Source organism: Larus michahellis, chromosome 6 (assembly GCF_964199755.1).
Source record: "Larus michahellis chromosome 6, bLarMic1.1, whole genome shotgun sequence".
NCBI classification, from domain to species: Eukaryota; Metazoa; Chordata; class Aves; order Charadriiformes; family Laridae; genus Larus; species Larus michahellis.
This window is the reverse complement of record NC_133901.1, coordinates 65,929,123-65,942,975: the sequence shown is the minus strand read 5'-3', so window position 1 is coordinate 65,942,975 and position 13,853 is coordinate 65,929,123. Positions and strand designations below refer to the sequence as shown.

The window sequence follows — 13,853 nt, the reverse complement described above, 5'->3', positions numbered from 1 at the left end:
GAATTTAAAATGTTGAAGACGCAGATGCAGAAATCCCAGGGAGAGTGCAGTTCATTTAGTGCTCTACCTTCCTGCAACCCAAATATCAAGCAAGTCTGAAAAGACATTTGCTTTTGAGCTACTTCATATGAAAGGGACATAAAAAACGTGAAATTGATTTAATTGAATATTTTTGTATTAATTATTGAAACTGCAGACAAAACACAACTCAGAAAATGACTAAAAATGACGGAATCGGTGATCTGTAATTTACTCTATCATCTCTTCTCTTACCTGCCACCGAAGAACAAGAGGAACCCACTCCTTGAAGGGACCTGGCAATAAACAGTAATGTGTAGCTTCCAGAGAAGGCAAACACTACAGAAAAAAAAAAAAAACAGAGGTAAATTTTTAAAATTAGATTAACTCTAACTAGGTTAAAAAGTTAGAACTCTGGAAACTATCACAAAAACTTCATACAATTCAGTCAAGTGTTTACAGTGACTTGTGCCACTTTCAATGCTAACTGCATTATTTTCTCTTATTGCATTTAGATGTGTCAGTGTTGAATTGCTCTCAGGTGTCTAAGCCTCCCGGTAACACAGAATGCAAGCGCACAAGCAGTTTTAACTAATTACTTAGGATTTGATTACATCCTGCTCTGATTCAGCTGCACACAGAAGGAGTTAAAGACCTTTCTTCCCAGCCTTGCCTCCCCACACCGCTTCATTTAAGGCTGCCCAGTCTGAAGCTCCAGGCATTCGGGGAGAGCAGGATTTAACATGCACGCACCCGCATACATGTACTGATGTTTTCCCCAGTAAATAAAGGGGTGGAGAGAGGTTTTACCCTGGTGTCGCCAGCTCTGCAATGGCTGGAGGTGCAGAGAAGGCAGCTCCACCCATTCAAGGGCCGTAGCAAGTTCCTGATCCTCCCAAGAGCAGACCACCAGAGGTACCTCTCTGTCTCTCTCCTCATTTCACGCCTGGCAACACTCTGCCTTTTGGGAACAGAGCGCCTGGTTGCTGTACTCATCAGTCCAGCTAAATTCCCTATCCACAACATCAGAAAGTAGGAGCATCCCAGAAACCCAAGCCCATCTCTGTTTGTAGAGCCTCTGTCATGGTCAGTACCATTAAATCTACAGTGAGTTTTTAAAAACTTTTTTAAAGCTCCTATCTGTTGCCCACCTGAGGAATTTTGCCAGGCAGCTTATAGCTGGGGGAAGCCGTTACGCACCAACTAAACCCAAGATCCACGTGCACTTCTCCCACCTACCCTGCGGCATTGTGCCTCTCGGGCTTTTCACCAAGTCTTACAAAAATCCCTACACGTGCAGACAGAGAAAAATCGAGGAAGAAGTATGCCAGCAAATCAACAGTATACTCCCCTCTGCCATGAATTAGGCTTAGTATTATCTCCAACCGAACCAAAATTTGTCTAACAAGTTCCTAAAATGCAGTGACCCCAAGACCAGGTAATCTCCAGCACTTCAGTCCCCTGGATGATACAGTTTTAACCTCGTTATTCCTTCTCTTATGTACAGTGGACATGGAAAACTGTTCCCTTCCTTTTTGTCATAGACTCTGATATGCCTTACATCTGCCTTCTAAAGCAGACACGGTTCTTTCATCGTTCCTCACGGGCTTCTAATGATCCTTGATGTTCTCCTCTGTACTCTTTCCATCTGGGCCGCAGTTTTCAGTGCCATGCCAAAACTGAACATAAAACAGCAGCTGAAGCCTTATCAATGCCATTAGAGCAGACAAATTATCTCAGCTGACTTGCAGGCTATGCTCCTGTTTGCACATCCCACAGCGATGTTTAGCAGCGCTATGATACTGTTGACTCATATTCTACTCGTGAGCCCCTGAAGCCTCACGATCTTTCTGATAAGCCCCTACGACAGCTAGTTGTTAAGGACCCTGCAGAATAGCCCTCTCATGGTTGATAGCTCTCCCATGGCTATCAGTTTAAAACTGAGCACCACTTCGTATTACAAGAACCTGAGAGAAAGATTCAGCTAAGAAAGAGACCTGCTGAGATGGGATGGAAGGTGGTGAATTCCTTAGAGCATGTTCATAAGAACATACTTGTCAAATCCCATCAGCACCACCATCCACATGGCACAGCCAGCCTTAAATTTTCCTTGGAAATCAGTCCCTCTACATCAACAAGAATAATTCCTAGTGACAATTATTATAGGTCATTTATTTAAAAGTTGCATCTGGGCCAGACCAAATAAGATGTGGACACTTACTGATTGTTGACACAAACATGATGCAGAAGCCAGCGAACAGTGGGATCTGGTAGCCTATTCTGGAAAACAAAAGGAACATTGACATTTCTGGAATTGTCTCACTGACATTTTGAGTTAGACTTCCTCACACACCGCAAAAACCCAACCTGTAGCTCCTTGGTAGGCTTTGACTCACATAGTGTGGACCACATGATCAAACTTGTCCATGTTACAAATGCCTTTTCATCTGGCACAGCAGACTTTGTATCTGAAATCCCTGGAAGAAATTCTTCCCTCATGAGAATCTGATTGCCCTGTTCTCATTCCATTGTAACTGTTCCCAATAAAGCCCCTCCGGGCCTCCATGGGGTTGCCAAGGATATGAGAAAGGAAGATTTGTCTGAGCATACTGAGCTTTGGAATACCCCAGTAGTGTTTCAGTGCTCATCTGTTTCCACCCTCATGAGACAATGACTATAACGAGACACGGTCAAACCAATGGCTTTTTTACTGGAAAAATTTGTCATCCGCTTTGTTGGGAGTTCTGCCTCAGACAGGAAAACTGGAAGAGTCCCAAGGAGCCTGAGAATAATATTTTTGCTTTCTGTGGTATTAGGAGTAAAAATGGAGCTGATCAAAGCTTTCTTCATCTGCCCGCTTCTTCATTATGACTCTAAACAGCCTGTAGAAATGCCTGGTTGCTATAAGTATTTTCAAGTTTCCAGGAAATAGAGAATTTTCTGTCTGGAAAGCAGATGCATTTTTTTTTGAGCAGCTAAAATCATAATTTCAACAAAAAATTCACAATATACTATTTTTCACACCATTAAAATTCTACTGTAGAATCAAAAACATTACCCAGGTAGCCCTTAAGACAACCTGTATATTCTGTTCAGCACGCTTTATTCACGGCTTCTTTTTTCATAGGCTTGTGCATCTCAAATGTATTTGCAAAGACATTATTTAATGGCTAAATTCTCCAACGATGGACAATGCTTTTCAAAGGGGTACTGACTGACTTCCATTTCCAATGATTTGACCGTATTGGGCATTTATATTGGCAGCATTGGCTTAAGGAGGTCAAGCAAATAATGGAAGAGTCTATAATTCCTTTTTATTTTTAATAACAGCAGTCCCTGCACAGATAAACCAACCTAATTATTCTGAGCTTCGTTTTGTCATTAATATAATTTTTATACAAGTAAGGACCATGGGTAATGGAAAACTCTCTGAAGTGCAGGGCTTGATGTTTATTAAATGTCTCATTCTAACACTTGAGTTTTGTGAACGAAAGAAATCTAGCATGCACATTTCTACATGCCACAGAAATCTCTAATGAAGAACCATTTTGCCTTAAATGTTGTCGCTACATTAAAAATATGACAAAAGGGTAGCGTGGATTCTTCTAGTTGAAACGTGTTAAGTGGGTGTTACAAATATCCAGCAGAGACTAGTTACTCGTGTGGTACTTCACTGGACTGGTGTCTCCAAATTAAATCTCTAGCACTATCACCGACTTCCTCTGTGGTCTTACGATAATCATTTTAGTCTCTCAGCACCTTGATACATGACCTGTAAGAAAATAATACTACCTTTTTTTGGTCTGCTCTATTTAAAGTGGACGATTTTTCCAAGGCTGCCTCTTCTCTTACTGTATAATAGGTATTATACAACAGGATGCTAATCTCCACTGATGTTTCTATGTACATGAGGAAATAAAAAACGACCTGTTACCATCTTCAAGGGGGCACTTCCCAGGGAAGTGGGCTTGGGTGGAACAGGCCGCAGAGAGTTTGACCATAACTGCTTTGATTTTTGGATTTTTCAATTAAAAAAGGACCAATAGAAGTACAGATGAAAACAACTCTGCAACTCTACTGCCGTTGGTGAGCGATATCATCTTTCTCCATGGTATGAAAGCAAAAGTTAAATGTCCTTATGCCTTATTCCATTGCAAAGTAAAGTAGGGTTGTGTCTATCAAGGCCATCCCAGAGGTATTTTAGGAGGGACAGTGTGGTGGAGAAGGCTGATTTCAGCACGGAAGTCAAGCAATTCTTAGACTTGACACAGGGGCCATGAGACAGCAATTTGCTTCTGCTACAAGTACGCTGAATTAAAATTCGGTTATTTTCATGAAGACCAGTGCCATCGAGATTGGCTCCCACATTCATGTTTCCATCATATGAGCTGTGAAATCTTCCACAAACATTAATGAGATAAAAAGAGAAGGGCTATCATGCTAGTTCTAAATGATACTCTATCAAGCTAAAGCAGATTTAAATTTGTCCACTAGGCTTCCTACACTTGGACAGTTTCTGGTGGTTGAAAGCTGTAGGAAAACCAGTATTTTGGAAGTCACTTTCAGCGCTCAATGAAATAATGTCCTAGCATTGTTCTTAATTTTTGCAGCCGCAGGTATTATTCCTCCTTTATCTTGGACAAACAGGCTCACAGCAAGGTGTGAAGCGCTACGTAGCAGAGGGTGACGAGGGCAGAACTGGAGCAGAACTCAGTCTTACTCTCGCTACCCAGCAGACCATGATGCTTTATCACATATACCAAGGTCTAACACATAACTTTTCCTCCAGACAGAAATTAAGCATTTCAGAACCAGACCGTGTGTGGGCACAGCTAGTGCTGCGCAAAGTCTGCATTGCCAGTGATCCGTCATACAAGATGACGCAAAGGTACACGGGTCAGCACATGACATGCATCTGCGCGGAATTTAACAAGTCGTTATAATCCTCTGGAAAGCTAAAAATTGCCTGGAGCTTCACCCACAATTTGGGGATGCACGATTCTGGTGTGCTGCCCCTGCATGAGACCGCTGAACCTCTAGAAGTCGTGGTTGCTTTTGCTCAGGGGACAGTCTTACCCACATCCAGCTGGCATTTGGTTATATATGCAGATTGCCTTTTCCTGCATAATCTTAGCAAACCCTGCCTCCTCCTGAAATAGCAGCACTAATTAGTTGGCAGTTGTGCCCCCACAAATGTCTAATCTGCAGCTGCATTCCCTGATGCGTCCAGCAGATATTAGAGAGCCCAGAGTGGGAGCTTTTGCTAAACAGTTACACTATATAACATAAATAATCACAAAAAGGAGAGGCCCTACCTGTAACAGCCAACTATTCAGTGATTCAGTCCCTTGGTCCTGGGCCATTCATGTTCTGGACACGTGAAACCTGTGATATGCAGTTTCTGCTTCTCGGCCATGACATGACATGCTCCATCACAGTTATCTCTACATTTTGTTCCTCTGCATGTGTGCAACACAAAAGAATATTATAGCCTGTCTTGTTTCTTCTTTTTTTCTCGTTACCATGCTCAAGCATGTCATGCCTCTGTACTCGGCACTGGTGAGGCCCCACCTCGAGTGCTGTGTTCGGTTCTGGGCCCCTCTGTACAAGAGGGACATTGAAGTGCTGGAGTGTGTCCAGAGGAGAGCTACCAGGCTGGTGAGGGGTCTGGAGACCAGGTCATATGAGGAGAGGCTGGGGGAGCTGGGCATGTTTAGCTTGGAGAAGAGGAGGCTGAGGGGAGACCTCATTGCCCTCTACAACTACCTGAAAGGAGGCTGGGGAGAGGTGGGTGTTGGCCTCTTCTCCCAGGTGAATAATGACAGGACCAGAGGGAATGGTCTGAAGTTGCAGCAGGGGAGGTTTAGATTCGATATTAGGAAGAATGACTTTACTGAAAGAGTGGTCAGGCACTGGAACAGCCTGCCCAGGGAGGTGGTTGAGTCACCATCCCTAGAGGTGTTTAAGAAACGTCTAGATGTGGCACTTCAGGGCATGCTCTAGTGGCAGAGATTGTAGGTTGTTTGGTTGGACTCGATGATCTCAAAGGTCCTTCCCAACCATGAAGATTCTATGATTCTATGATTTTCTCAGGCATTCCTTTCAAAACTCTCCAAGAGAATCTGAAGCAGAGTCCAGCATGTTTCACTGAGGCTACCTGCAGCTAAAACTGCTTCCTACAAGTATTTATGACATCTGAAAAAGCCAGAGTCATTAGTTGAAGGAGGGAGAGGAAAAGCTGCCGCTGACGGAGAATGCCTAAATTACTCTGTTTCAGTGTCGTGTTGACCTCAGATTGCAGGACTGTTTGGAAGTGGATTATACCCATTAATAAGGTTACCCTACAATAAGACAACCATTTGATGGATCCTGTGCAGCAGTGAAACAAAGGTTACACTGACCAGGTTAGCAGCTGTGGATGATTAGAGCTTAATTATCCATTCATTACAGTGCTGCAAATCCACTGATTTCAACCCTGTTGCCATACAGCTACAGCCGTTCCACTGTGAGCACCCCTTGTTACGTCTGTCCTGGTGGGCAGTATGGCTGTCTTCTTCACTGCCAGTGAAGACTGAGGAGGATGTATGGCAAGAAGAGTATTTTCCTTGAGGTTATGAACTGCTGAATGTGTGTGAAGGTAAGGAAGAACGTGCAGGGTCAGCAGGGACAGGGAATGTCCGTGGTCCATGCACTCTCCACCTCACCTCCATGCTCCACGCCCTAGCACAGGGTAGGCAGAGGGGCTTTGTCCCACCTGCAGAATTGGTCATTTCTGTCATCTGCCAAAACCTCAAAGGAAAGCTTACACAGGAACTGAAATAAGCAGTTACAAATGCTATTTATCTCTCTGCCTCCTCCTTTGTGTGTATCTTCGTCATGAACATATCACGGTCCTACACGCTCCCTCTTGCATGCAAAGACCTTCAAAGCTGTAGTCAGACTGGTGTAAAAATGATGATGAAAATACTTGTCCTTTTTTTAATGATTTTTGAGGCCAATATTGGATAAGCACAAAGTTAAAACCACATATTTTTTCAGACTGTTAAATAAAGGGAGGGAGGGACATGGCAGGGGAGACATTCATTGGCTCCAGTGGACTGTGGGGCCAGCACAGCTGGGCTCACAGCCTCATTCATAGAGCTCGGTGTGAATTAGAAAAAAATAATGGAGCAAATTGGTTAATTATAGAGGGCACAGCAGCCTTTTGCCCACTCTCCTCACTGGAAAGGATTAGGCAGAGCCTTCAAGTCTCCAGTGCATCCTCCTCACAAAGTGCCCTGTAGCAAGTGCTGTGACATTTGTGTAATTTCTTACCAATTTCACTACAAGTGAAAATAAAACGTGCGTCTGAGCCACAAAGATCTTGTCAGCCCTGCCCTGAAACCATCCCACGGTGGGAAGTGTGTGGTCACACCTTATGGCAAAGCCACCACCTGGCGTTTCCTTTGCCCGGACTTTTTTAGACCAAAGGTAAATTGTGTTGTTTCATGAATTGCCAACCAGTTCCCTAAGCCAGGTGTGTGTTTTGTCTGGTATTCCACAGAAAAAGCTGGGCTTTGCCTGTGAAATATTTTTAGCAGAACTTCTTGGATGAAACCAATTTTCAAATTTATTTTAAAAAGCTACACCTCCAGTAGTTATAGGAAAAAAGGAAAAACTGCCTACAAAACTTCCAGAAAACCTAAAATAATGTAACAATTTTCACAGACCCATATGAATAGAACACCCTGTTGCATCCTGTGCAAACTCAAGCGCTCAAAGCCAGAGCCTCCTGAAAGCCAGGAGCTCCACACTTGATTAAAAATCTAAACCACTCCTGAACAACTGTATTTGATTGAGAAATAAAAACCACAAACACAGTGTGCTACCTATTTGAAAAAGAAACTTACTGAGCATCTTAACAAACTGTGCACGCCGATCTCGAGCTAAGCAACCAATCCTCCTTTAAGCTGTGATTTTTTGCTGAAATTTTGCAAAAGTAATAGCGGCAGCAACAATTATCACTAAACGGCTTATCAGTGGTACGAAAGAGTCTTTATAATGGGAACTCAGATATTTTCTGTTTCATTTGTAGTAATCACAATTTTCACACTGCTTTTTAACTGATCATACACACGTTGATATTAGGAAATGTCAGCTTTAGGGGTTTTTTTTTTCTGATGACTTCTACAGTTAATTGATAAATGTGTTAACTGATCCCACTAAGCATTTCTCAGAAGAAAGGCAGATCCTGGTACCAAGATACAAATAACGCATGAAGGAAAACCAGTAATCCTTAAATCTAATTTAGGGCCACTTTGTCACTAAGGCACTCATTTCAGCTGCATGAGAGAAGTCTCTGTCGCACAGGACGCTGGGGTGATGTGCTCCTTGCTTTTCCTTTTCCCACTTGGTGGGCATCCGAGCTCCCAAACCTGCCCCTGTGATTGCGGTGACACACTCAGCCCCCTGCAAAAAACCCCCTGGGCTGTTTCCAGGAGGAAATCTCAGCTCACAGCACTGATGTTCACACTGGTGTGTTGCCAACCCTGCTCCCAATAGTGAAGGGAGATGCTACAAGAACATCTCCAGCCCCATCCCTAAACCTGAGGATGTGCCCCCTCTATCCCCGCAGCCGGCTCCAGGGGAGAGGTGTGACCCCCTGCCTTGGCACAGGCACCACCAGGCTCCGGTCCCCGGACACGCAGGCACACACAGCGGCACCGGCAGGGACACCACCCTCTTGCTTAGGCAGACGTCTACCAGAGAAAGAGCGGAGATCGTATCTACGGTATGACGTAACCGCGCTATCGAAAAAGCCATCGACAACGGAGAGCGTATTATTGCCTTTCTCCTGGTTTGGCAGGTTGTGTAAATAATGATACTAACAGAGAAAAGTAAACATCAATAGGGCAATAATTTAGTCAACTAGGAAAATCTAGAAGAATACTTAAAGAACTATTATGAAAATATTATTTGATGTTCTGTTGCTTTGCCTGTGGGTGAGCTGTCATATCCTCACAAAACAAAACAGAAAATCCAGGTAATAACAAAAATCTGTTTATCTCCTCAACTTGCAGCCATATTTGTAGAAAAGTAATTTTGCAATAGCATACTTATATCTGTGTAGGCGGCACACAGGAGATAAGGTGAAATGAGAGAAGAATGAAACTGTCTCATTTAAAGCTTTTGTGTTTAGATCAGTTCCACAGATTGAATTCAGGTTGAATTCACAACACTGTGCGTCAAACCACCGCTGAGCCCTCAGTTGGATACTCTTCTATCAGATTGAAATTAAACACTCAGATAATATATATATATATGCTGTAAAATCTAAGAAAGGTAGTTTTGGCTTCAAACCCTGAAATACGTAGCATTAAAAGGCGTTGGTTGTTTTGGTTATTGCCACGTATGATAAGCATTGACTGCTTAAACAAAAATGTTTCGCAAGGACAAATTTCTGCGGCATATTATTTTCTGAAAGGAAAATTTATTACTTATAAAATAAGCTTAAATAAGGAATATGAAAATCAGTGACCTGACTAAATACAATTTGGAGTCTATTTCCTGCAGAGATTGATCTCGTATTTGGTTTGGGAGGACTGCAGCTGCTTCTGGGGGGAACAGTTACACAAAATGCTACGAATAAAATTAAATTAATTCTTGACATCAGAAATTTAAATGATATTATAAATACTTTTTAGTATCTGTGTAAACATCATTAGTACTCAGATTTTTTGGGGGAGGGGTTATAAGTCATTGATATTGGTGCTTATACCCTTTATCCTGGCTCAAATAGATTTTCTATAATGTACCATTTAAACATATTTTGTTGAAGATATCATATTTATGCGAGAATTCAGAGAGAACAATTTGAAGGCTGGCCTAGATCATGTACTGATGGAAATCTGCGATCCACTGAACTTGGTGATGAACACGGCACCAGCAAAGTTTGATGCTTTCTCATTTTTCACTGAAGTCCACGCGAATTTCCCACCAATTCTTACCTCAGATGACTCCGAATCACTGAATACCAAATGGCACCGAGAGCTGCGGGTCTCCGTGAGAGCAAGGGAGGGATCTGAACCCTGCCTACAGCTTCAATATCACGTTTGCCTGATGTAGGTGTAACAGACGTATCATCAATTCACAGTGCTGCCTAAATACTGAGCGGTAGCATCTTTTGGCTCCATACAGCCGGACTGAAGGAACTTCAACACCATTTCAGAAAAAGTTTCTAGAAGAACTAGAGAGCTCAGGACTTGAAGGAAAAGTGTATGATACTGAACGTATCAAATGGCTCGTGTGCAGCTTACCAGTTTATTTTTGGACAGGGTAAAGGCATTTAGATCTGTTCATCAATCACTAAAATATTCCTCCAGATAAAGTGAGAAGGCCAGTTAAGTCAGGGCCACAACAGAATTAAAAATACTTGGTTTGAAATACTAGCCTGGACTACAACATCAATGTAAACTCCCACCTGAGTAAAGCAGCAGAAATAACGTACCTGTTTGTCAGCGGCCCTATGAAGGGGTTAGTGATGAGCTGCACTGTTGCTTTTGAAGCAAACAAGAGCCCGACTTGAACATTTTCATTCAGCAGGTCCTTATCTTCCTTGGGGCAATCAGATGGGGAAGGAGTCACATTTACTGTCATTTGTTCTGTCTGAGTGTGATGCAGCTCTCTGGGTCGTGTCTTATCAGATTCGTTTCCCGTAACCATCGTCGAGTTGTCGTAGTAGGAGAAGATGCTCTGAAAATTGTCCATCGTTGTTGAGACTACGTTAGGCGTAGTAGTCTGGATTTGTGTGGCATTTTTCTCATGTTTGATGCTGTAAAGGTAACTGGGAATTATTGGCACTGGAAAAACAAATAGAATAATATTGGCATCTTACTATCAGGTTATTTGTAAATGGAATCACTAAATTTTCTTGTTTGCTTTGCCATAGATTAGGAAATACAAGGCTTTCCAACAGAGCATATTAGTAAGGATTTTGAACGGCGGAAACACAGAACTAAAATAGAACTTTACTCAAGGGAAAAAACACACCCATAACTCAGAAGCGCAATTTAAACCAAAAAAAAGTTCTTCTACATTCATCTTTATTTTTTGTCAGTTTTCATAAATATAAGATTTTCTACACAGACATCATTCAGAAAGCAAAATATATCAAAACCCATGTCTGAAGAGTCTGTGTTGCACGTGACTGCCCAAGTCCATTTATCAGATTGTGAAAACATGAAAGATGAGAAAAGCATTGAAACTATTGTAAAACCAAAATATAGAAAATGTAGTAAAACACATTTCCAAAATAAACCACAAAAAATATTGTTTAAGTAACAGCCATAAGGAAGAAAACGTAACGCTCCTGCATTAAGTAATCAGAACTAATGTGTTGATGCTTGCGTGTCTCATTATTTTTTTAAAATTTACATTGAAAAGATCATCCAGAAGGGACCTTCTTTATATGCTTTAGGATCTTAGCTGCAATTTAATTACCTTAATACGTATCTCAGAAATTAGCATTTCAGCATTTGTAAAAACAGATGTCAGGTTCGTTCCGTTTAACCCTAGTGACAGAATCACCCCTCTTTGTCTTGCATCTCTTCCTGCAAAAGCCCACTCTTTCAATAAGTGTGCAAACTATGATAATTTCTAGGGCTTCTAGCACACGTGTTACTGAATAAGTAATTAAATGTTAATACCTGTGTAAGAAAGTATATTCATGTAAAAAAAAAATCCAAAATCGACTTGATAAAAACATATATGTTTTTAGCTAAAGGTCTACATTGTGGCATCAGCTTTTAAGCTGAAGTTCCCCAAGAAATTTCGGAGTCTGATTCAGAAGCTGACACTGCAGCATCATCCGAGAGCCGGCTCTGCACAGCCCAATTCACCTCCAAGAGAAGCATGTGCATTCATGCGTGTGCCTGTGTGGGCATCCATGAACCACTAGTTTCTCTGAACCCTTGAAAGTCATATAAACATTTGAATTTGACTTCTAAAACTACCTGTGAAAAATGTTTCAGGCATTTTATTTGAGTAGATTCCTAAATCTTGACACTATGCCACTGAAGCCAGTAAAAGTTGCATCTTTGACTTTGATCAAAACTTAGTATTTCATTAAACCAACTCACAGAAGTGCTTTTCTTAAAACCCAGTGAGATAGTTTTCTTATTAATCTCTCATTTTAAGATGACTGGGGAGGGGAAGAGAAACTATCGCAAGGAAACAGGCATCTCCAATGTTATCTAGCCTGTTGTTTCAGTTGCATGACCACAGGAGAAAAAAACGATGATGAGCTAAAAATACTGTTATCTGTCGTTCTGTGAAGCGTTAGTGGCATTTAGTGGAAAAAAAAAAAAAAGGAATTATGAAGACCCTTTGATACAATTCCTTATCCTGCAATTAACACAGAAATAGGGCAAGACTTTGATGTGTATGGCAGCGTGTTTGCAATACCTAGAATAACATTTGTGCTTAAAAAAAAAAATAAATAAAAATCAGTGCTTGGAAATGTTTGGTTGGAGCGCATTAATCGTGCATTTCAGGGAGTACATCTGTCACCGGAGATTATTTCTGGCATAAATCGGGAGGGGAAAAGAAGAAAAAACAACAACAAACCCGCACCAAAAGCCGTTGTACCTACCGACGACCGTCAGCAGCATGTTGTCCAGGAGCAGGGCGATGAAGACGATGAGGAGGATGAGTTTCCTGGACTGCCGGCTCTCCCGGAGCCAGCGGAGGAGGCTGAACTCGCCCCAAGCCATGCTCCCCGGCTCCCGGCTGCAGAGAGACACAAAGGCCATTAGGGGCGACCGGGAACAAGGTGGGGGAGCCCGGGCGGTGCCCCCTCACCCCCCCCCCAAACCCCGCCGCCCCGCTCCGCGCATCCCCCCGCGGAGCGCACCCGGCTCCCGGCGCAGGTCCCCGTCCAGCCGCACGCTGCGAGCCGGCAGGGCAGGAGCGGGGAGGAGGAGGAGGAGGAGGAGGAGGAGGAGGCACCTCTGGTCCCCGTGTGAGCCCAGGGAGCGCTGGCGCAGGGTAGGGGGACTCCCCTCCTCTCCCCTGCGGGGCGACCGGCGGGCGAGCCGGGCTGCGGGCGGGGCTACCGCGGCAACACCGCCTTGTGCCGCCGAGATGCGCCCAAACACATACGGGGAGGGGGGGGGAGTCGCTGCTCATACGCTTAAACAGGCGGGCGGTGTGCTCTATCGGCCAGCCAGAGCGAAATGGTGCCGCTGATGGATTCTTTTTCCTCGAATAAGGAATTTGCACCATTTGGCATTTAAATTGCTCATTTTTCTTGCCGGTACAGAAGTCCGAGTGTTGTACCCAGCCTGTGGCATTTGTTCGTCATCAGTATGAGTTTTTCTTCTCAATCTATGTTAGAAAAGGGATCACCTGTGCATTGAACTGAACAAGAAACACATTTTAACGAAGACTTCTTTTTGTATAATGTTGTTTTTCATCTCACATAATACACTTTTAGTCACCCAGTACTGAACTCTTGTGAACTGTTCTTTGCTTCACTGTCTTCACTGAGCTTGACTTTTGGTAAAGCCCACTGAATGCAAGGGAAGTCTCTTAAAGAGTTTATTGGTCCCAGAACCAAACGTCAGGCTGAAGCTGACGGCAGCATCGCTACGCAAATCGTTTATTTCTTTAACTACATTGCCTGCTGTGTGTGCTAACCGGTTTAGTGGTGCTCATTTTGAATGCGATATGATTTCATTACCAACACTGGTTTCTTCTGAAGCGACGTTCCAACTTATGCTGGTGCTTCTATAGCAGCACTCCTTTCATGCTCTAAACACTCAGTTTCAGGAATAACGAAAGATATTTACACTGTGGAA

The 13,853-nt window shown here is 43.0% G+C and overlaps 1 protein-coding gene across 2 annotated transcripts in view; it reads right to left on the bottom strand.

The window, feature by feature from the left end:
- SLC18A2 (solute carrier family 18 member A2) overlaps nt 1-13,128 on the bottom strand; it is a 32,845-nt gene extending 19,717 nt beyond the window's left edge. The window contains exons 1-5 of one of the 2 annotated variants that reach the window (XM_074592202.1): nt 13,003-13,128; nt 12,647-12,783; nt 10,505-10,856; nt 2,240-2,298; nt 274-357 (exon numbers count right to left, since the gene is read on the bottom strand). In XM_074592202.1, the coding sequence (XP_074448303.1) occupies nt 274-357; nt 2,240-2,298; nt 10,505-10,856; nt 12,647-12,767 (616 nt within the window). In that variant the 5' untranslated portion in view covers nt 12,768-12,783; nt 13,003-13,128. Of the gene's footprint in view, nt 1-273; nt 358-2,239; nt 2,299-10,504; nt 10,857-12,646; nt 12,784-12,907 lie in introns of both variants that reach the window. The other variant, XM_074592201.1, reaches the window with a different exon arrangement.
- Nucleotides 13,129-13,853: the final 725 nt, after the last annotated feature.